The sequence below is a fragment of the Amblyraja radiata genome, chromosome 8 (assembly GCF_010909765.2).
Source record: "Amblyraja radiata isolate CabotCenter1 chromosome 8, sAmbRad1.1.pri, whole genome shotgun sequence".
Lineage (NCBI taxonomy): Eukaryota > Metazoa > Chordata > Chondrichthyes > Rajiformes > Rajidae > Amblyraja > Amblyraja radiata.
The window spans coordinates 54,872,122-54,893,504 of NC_045963.1; the positions used below are offsets into that span (position 1 = coordinate 54,872,122).

At 43.6% G+C, this 21,383-nt stretch overlaps 2 protein-coding genes across 7 annotated transcripts in view; one reads left to right on the forward strand and one right to left on the reverse strand.

Annotated features, from left to right (window-relative positions):
* Positions 1 to 684, reverse strand: part of ermard (ER membrane associated RNA degradation) — a 57,447-nt gene extending 56,763 nt beyond the window's left edge. For 2 of the 6 annotated variants that reach the window (XM_033025923.1, XM_033025922.1), the window contains exon 1: positions 570 to 677. Coding sequence is in view for 2 of the 6 variants with exons in the window: in XM_033025918.1 (XP_032881809.1) it covers positions 549 to 561 (13 nt within the window). In the remaining 4 variants the exon portion in view is untranslated. Of the gene's footprint in view, positions 1 to 194; positions 389 to 548 lie in introns of those variants that run through there. The other 4 variants (XM_033025919.1, XM_033025920.1, XM_033025921.1 and 1 more) reach the window with 3 other exon arrangements.
* Positions 364 to 15,071, forward strand: dynlt2 (dynein light chain Tctex-type 2). The gene is made up of 4 exons (XM_033025931.1): positions 364 to 661; positions 6,051 to 6,269; positions 12,976 to 13,134; positions 14,302 to 15,071. The coding sequence occupies exons 1-4, from the start codon at positions 467 to 469 to the stop codon at positions 14,410 to 14,412; spliced, it is 684 nt and encodes a 227-aa protein (XP_032881822.1). The 5' UTR covers positions 364 to 466; the 3' UTR covers positions 14,413 to 15,071.
* The last annotated feature ends 6,312 nt before the right edge of the window (positions 15,072 to 21,383 follow it).

Sequence of the window (21,383 nt, forward strand, 5' to 3'; positions counted from 1 at the left end):
GGACAGACGATGGACCGCGACTCTACATTTACATTGGCGGTGTCTCCAAAACTAATAAAGGTCAGTTTCAGAGCGATATGGGCCAAACACAGGTGGGACGAGTAGCTGGAGCATGTTGGCCGTGTGGGCCGAAGGGCCTGCTTTCGCGAATATATGACTTTTTGAGAACGTTTCGACCCGTTGCATGATCTTACCATCCAGCATGACACTTCGCAGTGCAAAAGCAACCTAAAACCACTTGAGCGCTGCGATTTTATTGCACAAGTATTCCCCGCAAGAGCCAGTCACACAACCCAAAATTGGCCCAAATTCACTTCCGCGGCGCGTGTGCAGTGATAGCGGCGAGGTCGCCGAGAGCGCGCGGCCCTTGATGCCATTGGCCCGGGAAGCATCGCGCGCTGCCGCGACTTTTTCAAGCCGACAGAACCGCTAACGGTCGCTGTTCGGCTGGCGGAGCGAAGGGAAGATGGAGGAGGACGAAGAAGAGCACGATGTGTTCGGAGGGTCGGAAGATGCCATGGAGATGGACGAGCTCAAGGACAGTGTACCTCTGGGCCGCATGGGGTTACCTATCCGGCCCAGAATGTCAAGGGCGTCGGCTAGCGACACTGGGAGGCCGACCGGGCGAAATCGCCGGTCCAGCGTGTTCGAGGAGAACGCGGTACGTGGTTACGCTGCTATAAGCTCTCGCACCCAGCCAAAGATCCAGTATCTTGCACCCAGCCAAAGATCCTATAGCGCTATAGGATCTTTACTTTGCAACTCACCGCCGGCCGACCTATAGGATCATTGCGGCCGACTGTCTGTCATGACAGGGCCCCGCCTTCCGTGATCACGTGCCTAACCGCTCATCTGGTTGGATGGCTGCCGTGACATCACGGCGTGATCACGTGGCCGGTAGCTCTTGCATCCGTGTTGTGACTGGCTTTTGGAGAGGTCAAGAGTTTTTTATTGTCATATGTCCCATATAGAACAATTACATTATTACTAGCTTCATGTGTCACATTTACTGAGGAACAGTGAAAGTGTACACTGAAGTACAGCGTGGAAACAGGCCTTTCGGCTCACCGTAGCCACGCTGCATATTGTACCCATGTACTCACATCCCATTTGTCTGTATTTGATCCATAGACATACTTTAGCAATTCAAGTACATTATTAGATGCTTCTCAGATGCCACGAGGGTAGGGTACTTGTCCCCATCACCTATTCTAGCAGTATATTCCAGACTAACCACACTAGCAATGTTAAAAAAATTAACTCTGCAATTTATCTCATCAGATACAGCAAAAAAGAAGTTTAATTTGACACCTAATTCATTTTCTTATCTTCAGTATTAAAAAAGTTATGGCCATTTTCATACTCTGAAATTAGCATATTGTTCCCTATTGCTTTACCATTGACTTAACTCTAAAGCTGTGATCAAGGACAGTCAAAAGCCCATAACTTTCTTAAAAATTAAGAGAACTGAATGAAATTTTCAGTTATTATAGATTGAAACATTCTGAAACAAATATGAAACAATCTTACTTGGATGACCTGAAATTAAAGCATATAATTAGTTAGTTACCCAATTGTAGCTAATTACAAAATTCAATTACTAGATCTAAACTTCTATCCATTTCTTAAGAAAAAGTTAACATTTTTAAATAGCCCAAGTGTTCAAATAGCATTCACACAATAATTCACAATATAACATGATTTTTAAATATCATGGTCTTGAATTTATAGGCCAAATGGAAGGAATTTAGTGTTTAATTCCCGTAAATTAATGGCCATTTTAATCATCTTGCGAGTGGGTTTTTGTGGAACGCGCTGGTTTGGAACATTGCGGTTGCAGTGAATTTAAACCTCATATCGGCAGGAAAAACACTGCCGGTTCGTATATTTACATAATGACATTTTCGCAATGTGAAATTTTGATTAAAGGCATCCTTAGAAGCAAGGTTATATAAAATAAATGGCTTTCCTTTACCTGTCCCGTACATGAAATCCGTCCCCATTGTCGGCGTTGACGGCTTTAGAAGATTATTTTTAATTTACTCCTGTTCGTAAAATATTCAGTGCAGTTTAAAAGAAACGTAATAAAACGGCAGTCGAAGCGATTATTCTTTAGCAGCTAAACAGCCTGACAGAAATTGATTTGATTAGGCTGGGGAAACAAGGCATTTTAAACCCGCCCCCCTCTCAAAGGCGCCAAAGTCGCGCACACGGGCAGTGACAGATCTGCAGCGCCGCTGAAGGTAAGTTTTGTAACGTACCTACACACTGGACCACCACCCCCACAGATTCCTCCATAGCCTCCTACTTTTCATCTAAACATTGATTTAGAAACTTTTAGGTAAATTTAAACTCTACTGGAGAAAAAATATATAGGGAGGTTGTACGGTAGTCGAGGTCACGACCTGTGACCCATACTGATGCCATGCAATGCCTTCTGGAGTACAAGCGGTGAATGTCAGGTAAGCGGGCCAGTGCAGCTGGCCCGTCTTCTGTCCCAGCATCCGGACTCCACGCTGACTCCAGCATCCGGACTCCACATACTCGCGGACTGCGGGCCGCCTGTCCCCCCGTGTGGGTGTCGGGGGGTTGAATCACCCTGTGTGGTGGTGGGGGTCGGGGAGGTGAATCACCCCGTGTGTGGGTCAGGGGGTTGAATCACCCCGTGTGATGGTGCGGGTCAGGGGTTGAATCACCCCGTGTGGTGGTGCGGGTCGGGGGGTTGAATCACCATGTGTGGTGGTGGTGTGAATCACCCCGTGTGTCATGTGTGGGTCGGGCGGTTGAATCACCCTGGTGTGGGGGTCGGGGTCTGGTGCAGCGCAGTCAGTGACTCTGGGTGGGCGGAGGGACTAGACTTTCCCTAACTCTGCTGCAGCTGATGGGGACATTGCCGGGTTAATGGCCCCGTGTGTCCACTGCATGGAGCCGCGACCCCGCTCCACCCGGCCCTGTTTGTGGGCGCTGCCGACCCACAGCCCATGACAGTGCGGCTGAACGGGGGAGACAGGGCGGAGGGCAGCCATGGCCGGACACCGCTGGCCCCGGGGGAGGAGTGGGGGCTGTCCGGAGAGATCTGCTCCTTCAGCCCCTTACACCTTGGTGCTGCCTAGTACTCCAGAAGGCTTGAGCTACTCCGTGCATCACGCCCTATGACCTTATGACCTTACGTGCAACCCCCCTATACTACCTAACTACAAGGGTGTCTTTAGTTTGTTGCCTGATTAAGTGTTGGTCAATTTGGGATGTCCGTAGCCATGTGTAATAATGACTGGAGACACAAGGAACTGCATATGCTGGTTTACAAAAAAAGTAGGTCTGGGTAGGAGAAGCGGCACAGTTGGCATTGAGGCAAGGGGGAGCAGGATCAAGTGCAGTCAGTATTGAGGTTCCCTGTTGGAAGGGTGAAGCAGTAGGACCCAGGAGAGTTAGTCAACATATAACAGTTGGAGTCAACATGTAGCAGTGTGGAGGCCCTCAGTCTGGAACTAGGCCCAGAATCCTGTTGTGTCGAAGGTCTGGCCTGCTAGCAGTTTTGGGGAGGTGGGGCGTCAGAGGTTGGAGTCCTGGCGGTCGAAGTCCCGGGAGGTTGGGCCAAGGTTAGAGCACCAGCGGTTAGGCCAAGATGGATGAGCTGCATGTCGAGAACAAAGGGGGACCCGGTGTGGAGGGGCTGCCAAGAACAAAGGTGGACCCACCAAGAACAATGGGGAAACCAGGGAGGAAGTGGGGTGATGGAGGGCGAAGACTGGGTGAGTACTTTTTGTAACTTTGTGGCGACCCTGTTGTGTACTTTTTATGCAAAAATAAAGAAGTTCACTGTTCAAGTGACAATAAAGTATCATCAAGGAAATTCTCTACCTACTTCGTGAAGACATTTCTAATCATTTTCAGTCCTGGATGGTTGGCTGCCTATTTCACAGTTGGTTCTCTACACTGTGGCAAGGAAAAAAAATAATTGAGGACTGAATTATAGGATTTAAGCCCAGCAACCCCATGCTTAAATCCAGATTTCATGGTCAAACAAATGGAGCATAATGTATCCATGTTGACTAAATGTTCTTGTTTAGTTTTCTCCCAATTCCAAACTTTCAGTTTGCAGCCTTGTAGGTTAAGGCTCTTCAGGTAGTTTGGTGTGCTTTTCTTTAAGGGGAAAATCTGCCTCTATCACTTTTTCAGACTTTTGAATGTAACCTTATTTCCTTGGAGAAGATGGTCAAGTATCACTTATGCAAACTTCTGAGAATGAGCTCAGTGGGCAATGAAGATTCTACCAATTAATGTGAATCTTTACCCCCTTATTACTGAATTGTGAGTTACATTTTGCAACAATGGAAGTTATATTACCAGTCTCATCCTATGGTAGAAATCAATTAATGTAACCATCAGGACACTCCTCCCTATGCTTTAGTGTGAACTCTCATCATCTGTTAAGAAAATGGCATAGGTTCTTAATACTCAGTTAGATGATTTTAGGTAACCTTGCTATGTTATACCAACATTCCACTTGTTCTCTCCATCTCTACTCCTCCTCTGCAGTTTACAACAGATTTGTCTTCTCACCACCAATCTTGATGAAAGGTCATTGACTTGAAATGTAAACCCTACTTCTCTCTTTATAAATGCCTTACTTGTTGAGAATATCCCGCACTTTCTATTTTTGAAGATTATTAACAGTCATTTGAAGATGGAGTGGCGGGTGGTTGGGGTAACTATGTTTGGATGTGTTCCTGGGTGTACCTTTACACAACTATTGAACTATATTGCCATGGATGGAGTATGAACACTGAACACTCATATATTTCTCATTAGGAGATTGGATGATTCTTAACTATTGACCAAATATAATTATTAAACATAATCCTTAAAGCGCCTTTGTGTCTCATTGCCATGCCTCCAACTTTCCCTCATTTATTAAACCAATACACCCATCAGGGTGCACCAATGTTCCACTCCTTTCCACTTTTTCTATTGTACTATTTTGCAGAATTTATTTATGATTTAAATTTATGTTTTCGTGTGTTGTCTCGGTCTATGTGCCTATGACACTGCTGCAAACAAGATTTTGATTAAACCTGTAACTCGCATATGACAATAAGCAACTCTTGACGCATACTCATTGATACTGCTGATTAATTTATCACCATCACTCAAAGTAGCCTTTTCCCCCACAGGTAATATATTTATTTATTTTGTCTCAGAATAAGTGGTATACCATTTAGGATTGTGATAAGAAAAATATTTTTCACTTGCAGGATAGAGAATCTGTTTTTAATTCTTTACTCAAGAAATGTGAAGGCTCAGTTGCCTTGCATGGCTGATGTATGATTAGTGTTGGAAAGTGTTGTTGCTATCAAACATCAGCTATGATTTATGCAGCAGACACAAGGAGTTGAAGGACCGATTGTGTTTCTTTTTTTAATGTTCCTGCTAGCAAGCAATGTTCTGAGAGTCTCACCTCTGATTATCGCACACATTAAATCCAGCCTATCAATCAGCCTTGATCCACTGCAGTTCGCCTACCGCCACAACAGGTCCATGACTGACGTATGTTCTATGATTTTATGGCTGATTTTTTTCAACGTTTTTCTCGTGGGAAACTAGGAGACCAAGTCCCTTTTACAAATTTCAGAAAATACGTTTCATTTTCATTCACAAAGGCAATGAACACAACTTCTAATTGAACAGACAACGTACTGTGAATTTAAAAAGTCCACTGAGTATACTTATGTTTTCCAATGAATCATTCTAGACATTTATTATTTTCCCATATAAGTCACATGAAATTAGTTTTCTCTATTGAAATGCATTTATAAAATAAGATCTGTGTTGAATTAGATTACACTGCATTTCGTTGTCTCTGTACAGACAATGACAATTAAAGTTGAATCGGACATGCAACTTTCTATATATTCACTCATTTTCTCCATAGAGCGATTATTATTGTTAAGCACTTTTGCTAACCAAAGAACTTTGTGATCGGTAAAGGCTAACAACATTCAAGAAATACTGGAAAATCTAATAACTAACAATTTTCTTTCTGAATGAAGTTTCATGAGATCCTAAAGGAAAGGCTACATGATACCATCCTTCAAGTTGTGCATACAGACAAGAGTGAAATGGAAGAAGAAGATGATGATGTTTTTGAAGAACCTTTGACATGGAAACCTAGTCTGGTGAAACAAAGATTAGCTAATACCTTTAAGATGGTTCCAGATAGGGAATTTGACTTTGCTGCAGTTGCAAAAAGAATGGATGAGCTTTTGGAGGTAATGTAAAACACAACATAATTTGGAAAATGTGGGATTTTAATTGTATTGTATTCTAATTAATTTATTAGCCAAGTATGTAAAAATATACAAGGGATTTGATTTGCAATACAGTCATACCAAAAAAGCAACAAAACGCACAACTACATAAAAGTTAACATAAACATCCACCACAGCGGCTCCCCCACATTCCTCATTGTGATGGAAGGCAATAAAGTCTTATCTTCTTACCTCCTTATTCTCCCGCGGATGGGCCAGTCGAACCCAGTCGAGCTTCCGGTCGGTCCATAACCAAGGGACCGGAAGCTCCACGATGTTAGGTCCGCAGGCTCCAGCTCCTGAAGTTGATCGCGAGCAAAGAGACCGCCAGCTCCACGGTGTTAAGGTCGCAGTGCAAACGGGGATACGATATGGAAAAGTCGCATCTCCATCGAGGAAAGAGATTAAAAAAAGTTTCCCCCCCCCCCCCCCCCCACATAATACAAAAGTAAAGATATAATAAAACAAACATTTAACAACAGACTAAAAACAACAAAAGAAGAAAATGACAGGCCGTTGGCCTGGTGTTTTTAAAAGATATGTTCTCAAACATGGGATCCTTGAAGCTGTTTCTCATGGAGAATATGTAAATATGCTCGAAGATTGGTCTAAAATAATTTAGTCTACGTAAAAAGTTGTAGTCTCGCAGGACTATCTTCAATAGCATGAGAAATGGAAGTAGAATATTTGGTTCTCGTGCTTCCACGTGATAATGATCCATTACCCAACACCACAATCTTGCACAAACCCCTCTATACCCATTGATTCCGTTGATATCTAACTCTATCTTGTAAGTACTCAGCAACTGAGCCTCCACTGCCCTCTTGGATAGTGAATTAAGGGAATTTCCTATCCACTGCATGATGACATTTCTAATCATTTTAATTCCTGGATGGCCAGGTGCTTTTTCTCATAGCTGGTTCTCAATACTGCAGCAGGGGAAACATCTGCCCTGTTAAGCCCTGCCAGAAATTTCAGTTTCAACGAGATTATATCTCATAGAAACATAGAAACATAGAAAGTAGGTGCGAGAGTAGACCACCAGGTCCGTCGAGCCCGCACCGCCATTCGCTCATGGCTGAACACTAAACAGACAAACTTACCCACAAACAGTAGACACAAGACACAGAACACAAGACACTACCCTCCCCTTTATACCGCTATCACCCCTCTCCACCCCAAGAACCGCGTGATCTCCTGGGGGAGGCAAAAAAACGGATAAAAACCCAGGTCCAATTCGGGAAAAAAATCCGGGAAATTCCTCTCCGACCCCAATCCAGGCGATCGACACTTGTCCAGGAGATCATCTCAGTCTTATAAAGTTTAGTATCGGGCCACTCTGCTTAATTGCTCTTCAAAGCACAATACCTCCATCCTGGGAATCAATAGTTTGAGAAGGAAGGAACTGCAGATGCTGGTTTAAACTGAAGATAGACAAAAAGCTGGAGTAACTCAGCGGGACAGGCATCATCTGTGGAGAGAAGGAATGGGTGACGTTTTGGGTCGAGACCCTTCTTCAATGGTTTGAAGTTGATAATGTATTGGTAACACTGCTTTGTTTAGCCATCTGAAATGTTGTACTTGTACTATTATGCAGCAGTTTGGAGGAAGGGTAGGAGTTACATTACTTAAATGAACTCTGGCTAGTTTGTTTCTTAAAAAGCAGATAGCAGCAAACGTTGAAGGTAGACCATGGCAATCTTTAATTGATTCGTCAGACGTGAGTGGCAAAAGATGTACATTGAGCACAAACATTGCTCAGTGCTTCTCGGGCTCCCACTCACAGAATAATGGAGAGTTAGCACAATTATACATTTTTCTTATCAGTAAAACACTCCTGCCAAGTCTGAATATGGCATAACTGAAAGATTCTGTAGCCTTTCACAATATAGGAAAGCTGGGTCCAAATCGAGCTCATTATTACTTATTACATATCTCTGGAGCGTCAACTATTATTTTCAATCTTGGCTTCCTTATGGCCTTGAAGAAGCACATATTATTACTGCAGGCTACCATCTTAATGCCTTTATTGAAAAGACAACCTGTTCTACATATTGTGCTTCATATAATTAACAAAGTCATTCAGACTTGGCACCGAGCCATTCTTTTGTTCTACTAGTACATGCTTTTGTAGAATAACAACTGCATTTTAGATTTGACTATTAGATTTGACTATTAGCTCTTTCAGCTTGTGCCTCAATTTTGCAAAGCTTCCACATTATGAGATCATGACTCAAATTGAACATCTATAGCAATTCCCTACAGTTACACCCCAAATTTAAATGTCAATAAAATTACAGTCATTTATCTTAAACCCAATCATGGGATAGTTAGGTAAATGTCCGTTATTGCCTCGTAACCACTGTGTATTAACCTTTAGGCCTTCCACGTTTTAGTTTTAACAATGGCCATTCCAGCTATTAAGAATTCCCACTCAATTGTCGTTTGCTTTTACAATAAAAGATGTAGTTTATAAATTGAATTAAAACATAGATTTTAATACTAGGGATTGATGAGAAGGAATTACATTTGATTACATTTCCCAAAAATAACCAGGGCTCTCCAACATGCATCACTACATCAAAGGAGGAATAAGAATGCCATGAATGAGTTCATGATTAGATGTGCATTTCTGCCTTTAGTTTATTATACTGTAATCATGCATGTGCTGATTGATTTGAAGTCATAACAACAATAATTACAGACAAATTTTGAACTATTTAACTCTTCTAAGCAACCTCTTGTACTTGTATTGCATAAGGTGAAAGCAAATTAGTAGTCCATCGCTTTTCTGTTAAACCCAGAAATAGATTAATTTAGGTCTTCATTGATATATTTTTTTAATGTTACCTTCTAACTTTCCCAATCACACTTATAAAGTAGTCCCTGTCTTTTCCACGGTTTTTAATATGTTTAAACAAAATCTGCATTGGGATTCAATTTCTGGTACCTTCCACCATTTGGAGAGCCACAAAAAAGAGATCCAGTGGCAAACTAAGGGACCAGTGAAGTTTGAGATTTAGAATGATAATGGCTGTAATACACTGATAGACTAGGTATGAAGAATATGCCCTCTTACAAAGGACAAAGGACATTTATTATCACATACACCAATTGCTGCAGTGAAATTTTAGTTACCATACAGCACACTAATAAGATAAACACAACACTTTAGAATTTAACATAAAGCATAAAAAACACCCCCCACAGCGGAATCAACGTTTCCCACTGTGAGGGAAGGCACCAAAGTTCAGTCCTCTTCCTCTGTTCACCTGTGGCTGGGGCCTATTGAGGCCTCCACAGTCATCGCTACGGGCCCGATGATTCAGGCCCTCGAACGGAAGAACACTCTCAGCGGCCTGGAGTCTCCGAATCGGCCGCTTCCTACCGGAGACCGCGGCTTCGGAAGTCCACAGGCCGAGCTGGGCGGAGATTCAACGCTGTCGACCTCGGTGAGAGATCCCAGGGCTCCACGATGTTAAAGTATTGTCTGGCATGGTTTGGAGAAGCAATCACCTGCTGTTGAAACTCCATGCTTTCACGTTGGAATTATAATTTAGTGGGAGATGGAATATCTTATGCTTTGCTTCAGAGGAGCATTTTACTAGCATGTCTAATGGTGAGTTGTCTGCTTGTCATGCAGCTATTTTGGGCAGAGTATTAGTCTATCTTTAATAAGACTATACCAGAGACACAAGTTCCTAATGTGTTTTTACAATACTGAGTACAACAAGTGTGACATCATACATAAAAGTTCACAAATAAATTATTTCAACATGATTCAAATTAATCAAAAACCCTCACAGCAGCAGTACGTGACAGGGAGAGATAGTTCATGAAGTTTGAGAACATTTTATTCATGAACAAAATTCCTTGTTTAACATGCGTTCCTATGCGTTTTTGACACTTTATGTTTGGTATCCACCATAACAACCGTTACATGAAATTTAAAAAGTCATTATTTTCTATAGCATAACAACTGATTTCTTCACTTTTGCTGTTTTTCAACATACAAATGTATTCTTGCTATAGAATAGAATGCCTTTTATTGTCATTCAAACAGCTTGGTTTGAACGAAATTACCTTTTCTACAGTCTTAACATTACAAAAAAAAACAAGACCCACACTTAACAGTTTACACAAACATCCATCACAGTGAATCTCCAACACCTCCTCACTGTGATGGAAGGCAAAAGTCTTATCTCTTCCATTTATTCTTCTCCCGCGGTCCAGCAGTCCAACTGCAGCGTTGAGGCGACTGGGGCTCCCGATGTTAAAGCACCCAGCGGGCGATGGTAAGTCCCGCAGCCGTTAAGCCACGCGGGGCGATGTTAGGCCCCGCTCCGAGTCCTTTAAACCCCGTGATTCCGACGGGAGAAGTTGCCGTTGCGGGAGCTCCGAAAAGCGGTCTCCCAACAGGGACCTGCGAGCTCCCGATGTTACCGTCCACCGGGCCTGCAGCCGGAGCCTCCGAAGCTCCGAAGTCGGGTTGCAGCCGTGCGCCACCACTGCTCTTCCTGCTCCGAAGACGGCCAGCTCCGCAATGGCAGGGTCTGCAGGCTCCACAACTGTTGGTTCCGGTTGTCAGGTCGGTTCCGGCCGGAGGCCGCCGCCGACTCCACGATGTTAAGCCCAACGACATCAGAGACCCGACAGGGAAAAAGTCGGGTCCCCGTACAGGGAAGAGATTAATGGTTTCCCCCACCCCCCACATATACACAGCTAAAACATAAATAAAAACGAGTCAAAACATACATTTAACGAGACAAAAATAAAAAAAGTCAAACGGACTGCAGTCGAGCCGCTGCCGTTTGGCGGCGCCACACCACACAACACCAACACACTATAAACATGGAGTATGTGACCAAATGAGCAATATTCCTGTTATCTACTGAAATGTGAGTTACGCACGTCACACAGTATCCAAGGGTGGACACCAAAATGATACTGTTTCGTCTAGTATTTCTTTTTTTGTAATTTCTTTCTCATGTTTAGAATAAACTTTATGGAAGTAATTGTCCATACATAATAAGAGTCTGCAGGTACATAATCTGATGGAAATATAGCTACTACAAAATGCTGGTGTTACGCATGTGATGGTGGATACCATCATTAATTTTGGCATGCAGCTTTTACAGAATCTTCTCATAATTTCATTATTGAGTTCTTAAAACTAGAACATTTTCAATCTCCTTGGGAAGTTCTTTGGTCTTAATTTACCATTGTGGTGTGATGGTGGTTACTCTAAAAGAGGGTGCACACCAAGAGTATCCACCGTTACACTCTGAAATATGGCCATTCAGAGCACTTAATGCCAAATTCATCAAACGTTTTGCTTATTACTGTGAAACATGCATCTCTGCAAAGCAACAAACTTGAAAATGTTTTGAATTAAAATTAAATTAATGCAGAAATTGCCTCTTTATTTCATTGTGTCAAAGCATGTCACATCTTTGGTGTCCTGAACATTGATATTTTTTGAGATATAAACTGGTTGAATCAGGGAATTGATTTAATTCCTAACTTGATTTTATCTCTTATATCTCTTGCACATTTGAATACCAATCCCTGAAAATATTAACACCATACTACTTGAAACAGTGGAGATATGACATTTATAATGTTCTGCTGAAATCTCTCCAGCATTGTAAAAATACACATATCGAAACAGGAAATTATACAAAATGTCAGTAAATCCTGCAGTATTAATGGAGAGAAAAACTGTTAACGTTTCAGATTAATTTTCTTTTGTGTAGTGTTGTGAGGGCTGTGGGCATGGGGTTAATGAGAGGGGAGTGAGGAAAGGGTAAGAATTTGTAAGTTCCACATTTGTTGCTGCAGCGTAATCAATCAATTGTGAAACTAGTTTAAAACATTTTTTTAAAGAAAGATTGAAACTCCGTACAGCTGTCATTTGTTCCAGAACTAAATTTCACTTCAGGCAAAATATGATCCTGGAGCTTCTGATGGCAGTAAGAATTCAATGTGGATATGGTCAGAAGTTCTATTCTGTTGGAACTCTGCTTCATGCTGGCCTCCTTGGGAATTTACAGATGCATGAACAGAATTTCAATGCTCATAAGAGTGTGATGAATGTTAAATTCTCAGAGGGTTGTATGACTGGAAATTTTATAGAGATGATGAGGAAGGAATTTAAACACATTGGCTCCTAGTACCAAGTATTTCAAATGGGTTTATCAAGCATACAATAACAATATCAAGCATCAAGTTTATCAATGAATGTGTCAGGAGTGCGGCTGTCTAGAAAGGGGTATTGTCAGCAGATTTCAAAGTAATTGACATTTATGGAGATTCAGTGGGCCAGATTGAAACTCAAAGAAATAGTCAAAAAAGGTACACTTATGGACAAATTGCTTTCTAACTATCTTTTAGATATTTCCAGTGTCAATATAGTAGAGAAAGGCAGTTGAGTATTGATTTGTTGCAGCCTGTTTGGCGGCTGCTATTAGTAAAGAATGTCACACTTCCTGGCCAGAGATTAAATACATTTATTAGTCAGCCATTGTGAAGAAAACATACCTTGTAAAATCTTAATTGTATTATATTATTTTGCTTTGCTAGAAAGAAAGTTATTAATTAAGGAGCAAAAATTATTTAAAATTTCGAAAAATCAATATCAAGTTTTATTTCTCATTTTCCTCAAAAGGCTAAATTCAGACATAAGGAAATCGATACCAAACAATTTAAGGCATTGACCCTTTCCCTTTCTGATGACATAAGATCTATAGCAAAAGAGTTGACACCTGAACGATTTAAACTAATTGCCAGAGTTTTCATGGGAGAATTAAAAAATCAAGGCTTAACAGTAAGTATATATACATTAAAAAAAAACAAGATGGCAATACATAAACATGCTTATTTAAAATATACTAAACTTTATTTGTCACCATATTATTAAAAATGCCTGGATCTCCGGATCCGGTATTCTGACCTGTACTGGAAGACCCGGTAATCTGACCTGTACTGGAAGGAGAGATTGGGTTTGGTGGTTCCCCAGAGATTAATGTTAAAACTATTGTTATTTTTTATTTGAGTTAATAACTTGGATTTGGGTGCATAGGTCAAAATGGCAATATTTAATGATAACGCAAAAGGACTCGGCACACGGAGTCCACACCAACCATCGATCACCTGTTCACACTAGTTATAACCATATAACAATTATAACACGGAAACAGGCCATCTCGGCCCTTCTAGTCCGTGTCGAACACTTATTCTCCCCTAGTCCCATTTACCTGCACTCAGACCATAACCCTCCATTCCTTTCCTGTCCATATACCTATCCAATTTATTTTTAAATTATAAAAACTAACCTGCCTTCACCACTTCCTCTGGAAACTCATTCCACACAGCTACCACTCTCTGAGTAAAGAAGTTCCCCCTCATGTTGCCCCTAAACATTTGTCCCTTAATTCTCAAATCATGTCCTCTTGTTTGAATCTTCCCTACTCTCAATGGAAAAAGCTTATCCACGTCAACTCTGTCTATCCCTCCCATAATTTTAAAGACCTCTATCAAGTCCTCCCTTAACCTTCTGCACTCCAAAGAATAAAGACCTATCTTGTTCAACCTTTATCTGTAACTTAGGTGCTGAAACCCAGGCATCATTCTAGTTCTGTGTTATTCCACTAGAGCCAATTAAAGAGGCTAATTAACCTATAAACCTGTCATTGGGATGTGGGAGGAAACAGGAAAACCCGCAAGAAGCCCATGCAGTCACAGGGAGAATGTGCAAACTCCATTTAGACTGCATCCACGGTCAGGATCAAACCCAGGTCTTTGGCACTGCGTGGCAGTGGCTCTTAACTAATTGTATCGCTCCAATGAAGAGCAAGCAAATACACAATGACCCAAGTGCCCTTTACTTGTTTTCTTATTTCTGATTCTATTTTTACATCAAATTAAGAATGCAATTTAACATAATTGAACGTATGACATGGTCAATCTGACAGATATTACTTTCATTCCACAGATTGCCAGCAGATTTCTATGGGATCCAGAACACGATAGTTGGTGTGAAAGTCGATTTCAAACCAACTCATTTTTTGTAGTAACGACTGTATATGCTCTATATTTTGAATAGCATTAATATAATCTAATGTTTACCAATTAGTTCAAATATTTAAGCGTTTTAAAAAGTGAATTACATTTTGTTGAAGAAATGAAACCTAGCATTAACGAAATGTGAAACATGGAGTATAAAGTTAATTGTTTTAACTAAATCCCAAATTTTGTCTGCATTTCTGTTTTAATCAATAAGCTTTTAGAACAGAAATTAGTTATTCAGCCCACCATGTCCATGCTGACCAAGTTGGCATATTGGGTAAGTCCCACTTGCTGACATTTGGCCCATTACCCTCTAAACCTTTCCTATCAATATATTTGTCCAAATGTTTTGATTTTAGTCATTTCTTTGGAGTAAATACAAGAGTAGATAATTTGTAACTATCGGTAATTATGAATAATATCATAAATTACATATTAATCTGGAATAAATGGGTTTTTTTCTAATCTGACACAAATAGAAAGCATCACAGACTATAATTAACTGAATGTTATTAAAATATTGTTCATTTTAATCTTTAGAAAATATTTTATAACTTAAATCCAAGCAATTTTACTCTGAAATACATTTCAAAAACTGCTGGACACAAGAAAACAGGAGCAGGAGTAGGCCACCAGCTTCCTCAACCCTGCCCTCCCATTGCATTGGATTATAGCTGATCTGTACTATCCTATTTTATCTTCAAGATTCAAGAGAGTTTATTGTCATGTGTCCCAGATAGTTTGCTTCAGCACAACAGAATATAGAAGGCATAAATACAGAACAGATCAGTGTGTCCATATACCATTGTATAAATAAATAAAACAGATAAAGTGCAAATAAACAGATAATGGGCTATTAATGTTCAGAGTTTTGTTTGAGTTGAGTTCAATAGCCTGATGGCAGTGGGGAAGTAGCTGTTTCTGAACCTGGACGTTGCAGTCTTCAGGCTCCTGTACCTTCTACCTGAAGGTAGCGGGGAGATGAGTGTGGGTCCTTGATGATACTGCCAGCATTTTTGAGGCAGCGACTGTGATAGATTCCCTCGATGGTAGGGAGGTCAGAGCCGATGAAGGACTGGGCAGTGTTAACTACTTTTTGTAGTATTTTTCGCTCCTGGGCACTCAAGCTGCAGAACCAAGCCACGATGCAACCGAGCATGCTCTCTACTGTGCACCTGTAGAAGTTAGAGAGAGTCCTCTTTGACATACCGACTCTCTGTAATCTTCTCAGGTTGATACAAATACATCTATAGATGCTCCTGAACACATCATCAGTGATGTAACCTGGGGTCATTGGGTGTTTCAGGTCTTTCAACATCAGACACCCTCACCCAGGCGACCCAGCCGTGGTTGATCAGACCACGACTTGTTTTCAGGTGGCATTCGCTCCTCCCCATGGACCTTCTCTCCTGATCCAGAGCCATCTCGAGGCCTTCTCCACTGGCTCTGTGGTGTTCTTGATGGCTCTTCTCCTCGCCACTCCGTTGATGCCCAGTGCACTCAAGGCTTTGTAGAGCGATTGCCCTGCAAAACCTCTGCAGCCAACCTCGATGCGCATGCACCTTGCCTTCCAGCCCTGCTTGCGGTACTCTATGACCAGCTCTTCATACTTGGCCATCTTCCCTTCGTGGGCCTCCTCCAGACGGTCCTCCCACAGCACTGTCAGTTCCAACAAGACGATGTTTTTGGTCGCCTCTGAGACCAGGAGGATATCTGGCCTCAGGGTGGTCGTGGCAATTTGCTGTGGGAACTTCAGCTGTTTCACCAGGTCTATGGAAAGCTGCCAGTCCTGCGCAGTCGCCAGGATTCCTGACGGATTCCTCGCTGCTGTGGTTCTTGGCAGCTGCACTCTGGCCTTCACAAAGGTGATCATCTGGGTGGTGGGCCATGCTCGTCAGCAGGTGCTGATTCCCATGCTGATGGCTTCTGCAATGGGTTTAAGAACCTGGTCGTGACACCAGGTGTACCGGCCCTGCCCAAGAGCTGTTGGGCAGCAGCTCAGGATGTGTTCCAACATCCCCTTGCCTGAGCATTGCGGGCAATCTGGAGATTCTGCTTTGCCCCAGATGAAGATGTTCGATGGGCTGGGCAGGACATCGTACACTGCCTGGACTTGGAACTTGATGCGCTGTGGTTCAGCCTGCCAGACCTCAGTTCATGTGACTTTTCTGTCCATGGCCTGCTCCCACCTTGTCCAGGCTCCCTGCTGCCTCAATCCAATTGCTCTGGTACACCTCTCCTCCTCCACCACTGCCCTCACTTCCTCCTAGACCAGCCTGCGCCTCTCCTTCCCCTTGGCCTTGTCAAACTGGGGAGATGGGAAGATTCCCAGGCCAGCTCTTCCCCGAGTCACTGCTCCCACCAGGACTCTGTGGCGTATCCGAGACTCTGCTTGCTGCACGGCTTCGCCGGCTCTCTACTTCCTCCCAGTTTTCATCTCCACCCCTGCCTGAGCTAGGAACTTGAAACTCTTGACCCTTTCCTCCATCGACCCGTTGATATAAACGGGACTGTGGGTCCTCATCCTACCCCTTCTAAAGTCCACAATCAGTTCCTTGGTTTTGCTGGTGTTGAGGGCCAGGTTATTGTGCAGGCACCAATTGGTCAGTTGATTGATCTCACTTCTATACTCTGACAGATCCCCATCAGTGATACATCCCACAACAGTGGTGTCGTCAGTGAACTTGATGATAGAGTTCACACTATGACCGGCAACGCAGTCATGAGTATAGAGTGAGTACAGCAGGGGGCTGAGCACGCAGCCTTGAGGTGCTCCCTTGCTGATTGTTATCGAGGCTGACACTTTTCCACCAAACTCGAACAGTCTGTGGTCTGTGAATGAGGAGGCCAAGGATCCAATTGCAGAGGGATGCGCAGAGACCCAGTTCTGAGAGTTTTATAACCAGCTTGGAGGGGATGATTGCATTAAATGCCGAGCTGTAATCAATGAATAACAGCCTGACATGAGTTTTTATTGTCCAAGTAGTCCAGAGCGGAGTGGAGAGCCAGAGAGATCGCATCCACCATTGATCTGTTGTGGCGGTAAGCGAACTGCAGTGGGTCCAGGTTTTTGTCGAGGTAGGAGTTGATTTGTGCCATGATCAACCTCTCGAAGCACTTCATCACCACCGAAGTTAGTGCCACTGGTCGATAGTCGTTGAGGCATGTCACCTTGCTCTTCTTGGGCACCGGTATTATTGATGCCCTTTTAAAGCAGGTGGGAACCTCGGACCTCAGAAGTGAGAGGTTGAAAATGTCCGTAAAAACTCCAGCCAGTTGGTCCTCACAGGTTTTTAGAACACGACCCGGTATACCATCGGATCCAGATGCTTTTCGAGGGCTCACCCCTCTGAAGGATTTTTTGACGCAGACCTCTGTGACTGTGACTGAAATACCATCACAGCGAATGGAGGCTTGAGAAGGCACATCAGTGTTCTCCCTGTCAAAGCGTGCATAAAACGCATTGAGCTCGTCAGGGAGTGACGCTACGCTGACATTCGAGCTGCCTCCTGATTTCGCCTTGTAGGAGGTGATTGCATTCATGCCCCGCCACAGTTGCCGAACATCTGTCTCAACCTCCAGCTTGCAGCAGAAGTCCCTTTTGGCCTTTTTATGACCTTAACAATGTCGTAGCTGGACTTCTTGTAGATCACTGTATCATCAAACATGAATGCCCGGTGTCTGGTCTGGAGAGTGCGGATCTCAAAGTTCAAAACTTCCAAAGTTTCTGATTGGGAAACACTCGGAAGGTTTTTGTATGGATGCAGTCCACCACACATGAAGTCTGTAACGACTGTGGCGTATTCGTTCAGGTCCGTTGCCGAGTCCCTGAACATTGCCCAGTCTACGGACTCCAAATAGTCCTGGAGTTGTTCCTCCCCCCCCCCCCCGACCAGCTCTGTACAGTCCTCACCTCTGGGGGTGCGCTCTTTAATTGCTGCCTGTAGGCAGGAAGAAGCAGCACCGCGGTATGGTCGGATTTACCGAAGTGAGGGGGAGGAATGGAGCGATAGGCATTCTTACTGCTGGTGTAGCAGTGGTCGTGGGTGTTTGGTCCTCTGGTGTAGCAGGAGACATACTGATGGAAGTTAGGGAGCGATTTTGTAAGGTTTGCTTTATTGAAGCACCCAGCTATGGTGGTAAACACCTCGGGGTAAGACGTCTGGTGTTTGTTGACCACGGCGTGCTGCTCCTCCAGTGCCAGACGGACGTCTGCCTGGGGTGGGATGTAGACCGCGGTCAGGATGATGGAGGTGAATTCCCTCGGAAGGTAGAAGGGACGGCACTTCACCACCAGATGTTCGAGGTGTGGAGAGCAGGAGTTGGGCAGGTCTGCCATGTCCGAGCACCACGCAGAGTTGACCATGAGACAGACTCCTCTCCCTTTCCCAGATGCCTGCGTATGGTCCATACAGTGGATGGAGAACCCTTCAGGCTGGACCGCTAAGTCTGGGGAGCTGGGGGTGAGCCATGTCTCTGTGAAACAGAGCACCGAACATTCCCTCAGCTCCCTTTGATAAAGCAGCCTTGCCCTTAAGTCCTCCACTTTATTTTCAAGGGACTGTACATTGGCCAGTAGGATAGTAGGGAGAGTTCTTCTGTGCTAGTTTCCCATAACCTTAAATTCATTAATCTTACAAATATTTATTGATTTCCACCTTAAATACAATTAATGATCTGAACTCGAGCAGCCTCAGCACAGAGATTCCAGAGATTTATTACCTTCCAAGAGAAAATAAATGTCTACACCAGATGGTTTTAAATGACTACTAGCCCCTTATTTTGCAGCTACATTCCCTAGTTTAACCACTGAAAACATCTCAACGTTGGCTGTGTCAACACCCCTTGGTATCTTGGATGTTTCCATGTGATCTTCATGCTTCAATACAGACCCAGCCTTTTGAACCTCACTTGGTAAGCCAACCATCTCATCCTAGGAATTAGCCTAGTGAATTTCTTTTGGATTTCTTCCAATGCTACTATATGCTTTTTTAATGGAACGGAAACTGCACAGAAATCTAGGTGTGGCCTCACCAACAAACACCCTGTACAAACTAATAAAACCCTCCCTAATCATACTTATAACTATAAAACTCTGATCGTGGATGTGTGTGTGTGGGTATATGTGTGTATTTATTTGTTTGTGTGTGATCACATCTACTGGAAGAAACGACGCGCTAACGGGAATTTTTTTTACATATTCCGGTAGAGATTTACCTCCTGGAGCCCAAAATCGGCTTACCTGAAAATGTTGTGCTTTATTTCTTGACTTTTTAATAAATATTTTCACAAATCCGATCAAAATTTGAATTAAAAAAGTCAGTTTTTTTCGCTGATCACGTGCAATGGATCTGCCTGCCTGCCGTGCCATCTGCTTGTGCTGCAACGGACGTCACCTCCCACCCCTCCCTGTTGTTCAAAAGTCGCCCCGGCGACTGAACACCGAAGATCATCGCTGAAAACTGTGGCACGCGCTGCAAGTGAAGAACGAGCAAGCCAGGCCCTGTATTAGAGGTCTCGGGTCCGTCTCAGCTCCTGTCCGTCGCTGCCAAAAAAAATTGAAAAAAAACCCTACTGTCCAAAGATCATAGAAACATAGAAAATAGGTGCAGGAGTAGGCCATTCGGCCCTTCGAGCCTGCACCGCCATTCAATATGATCATGGCTGATCATCCAACTCAGTATCCCATACCTGCCTTCTCTCCATACCCCCTGATCCCTTTAGCCACAAGGGCCACATCTAACTCCCTCTTAAATATAGCCTATGAACTGGCCTCAACTACCTTCTGTGGCAGAGAATTCCACAGATTCACCACTCTCAGTGTAAAAAATGATTTTCTCATCTCGATCATAGAGCGCTACAGGGCCCAACTTACTCGTTCTTCACTCGCAGCACATGCAGTAGACTTCAGCGATGATCTTTGATGTTCGGGAACCAGCCCTCCCCTCTGTTGACACGTCCCCCCCTCCCCTCAAACTCTACCCCCTCCCTCTCTGCCCCCCTCACGCTCCCTCTCTGCCTCCCGTGGGGGAAACAGGCAGGTGTTTTGCAGCCGGGAGTGAGGGATTATTGCATTCAGGAACCAGCCCTCCCCTGTGACGATGCTCCCCACCCCCCCACTCCTCAATCTCTGCCCCCCCCCACCCCGGTTCCCTCTCTGACCCTGCTCATGCTCCTTCTCGCCCTCCCATCACCCCTCCCTCTTTGTCTCTTGTTGTGCCTCTGCATGCCTCTGTGTCGCTCTGTGTCGATTTCTGTGCCTCTGTGTCCCTCTCTGTGCCGTGTCCATCTTTGCGCCCCTCTCTATGCCTATGTGTCCCTTTCCGGCCCTCTCTGTGCCTCTGTGTCCCTCTCTCCCTACCCCCTCCCTCTCTAGCTGCGCCTGCGAGTTGGGGGCTATACGTGAGTGGATAGGGCAGTGGATGGGGTAAAAGGAGTGAATGAATAATATTAATATAATATCAATGGGGTGGGTATTGAGTAATGAGGAAGGGTTAGTTAGCAGTCTTGTTGTGCGTGGCCCCTTGGGCAAGAGTGACCATAATATGGTTGAGTTCTTCATTAGGATGGAGAGTGACATAATTAATTCAGAAACAAGGGTTCTGAACAAAGAAAGGTAAATTTGAGGGTATGAAACGTGAATTGGCCAAGATAGACTGGCAATTGATTCTTAAAGGGTTGACGGTGGATATGCAATGAAAGGCATTTAAAGGCTGCATGGATGAACTACAACAATTGTTCATCCCAGTTTGGCAAAAGAATAAATCAGGGAAGGTAGTGCATCCGTGGATAACAAGGGAAATCAGGGATAGTATTAAAACAAAAGATGAAGCATACAAATTAGCCAGAAAAGGCAGCCTACCAGAGGACTGGAAGAAATTCGTAATCCAGCAGAGGAGGACAAAGGGCTTAATTAGGAAAGGGAAAATAGATTATTAAAGAAAACTGGGAGGGAACATAAAAACTGACTGCAAAAGATTAGTTAAAACAAATGTAGGTCCCTTGCAG

Bases quoted from the DNA above. Each gene is read 5' to 3' on its own strand.
- dynlt2 (XM_033025931.1), top strand. From the start codon at position 467: ATGGAGGAGGACGAAGAAGAGCACGATGTGTTCGGAGGGTCGGAAGAT. The intron at 662-6,050 runs GTACGTGGTTAC...TTCTGAATGAAG, and splicing joins GCGTGTTCGAGGAGAACGCG to TTTCATGAGATCCTAAAGGA. The intron at 6,270-12,975 runs GTAATGTAAAAC...TTTCCTCAAAAG, and splicing joins GAATGGATGAGCTTTTGGAG to GCTAAATTCAGACATAAGGA.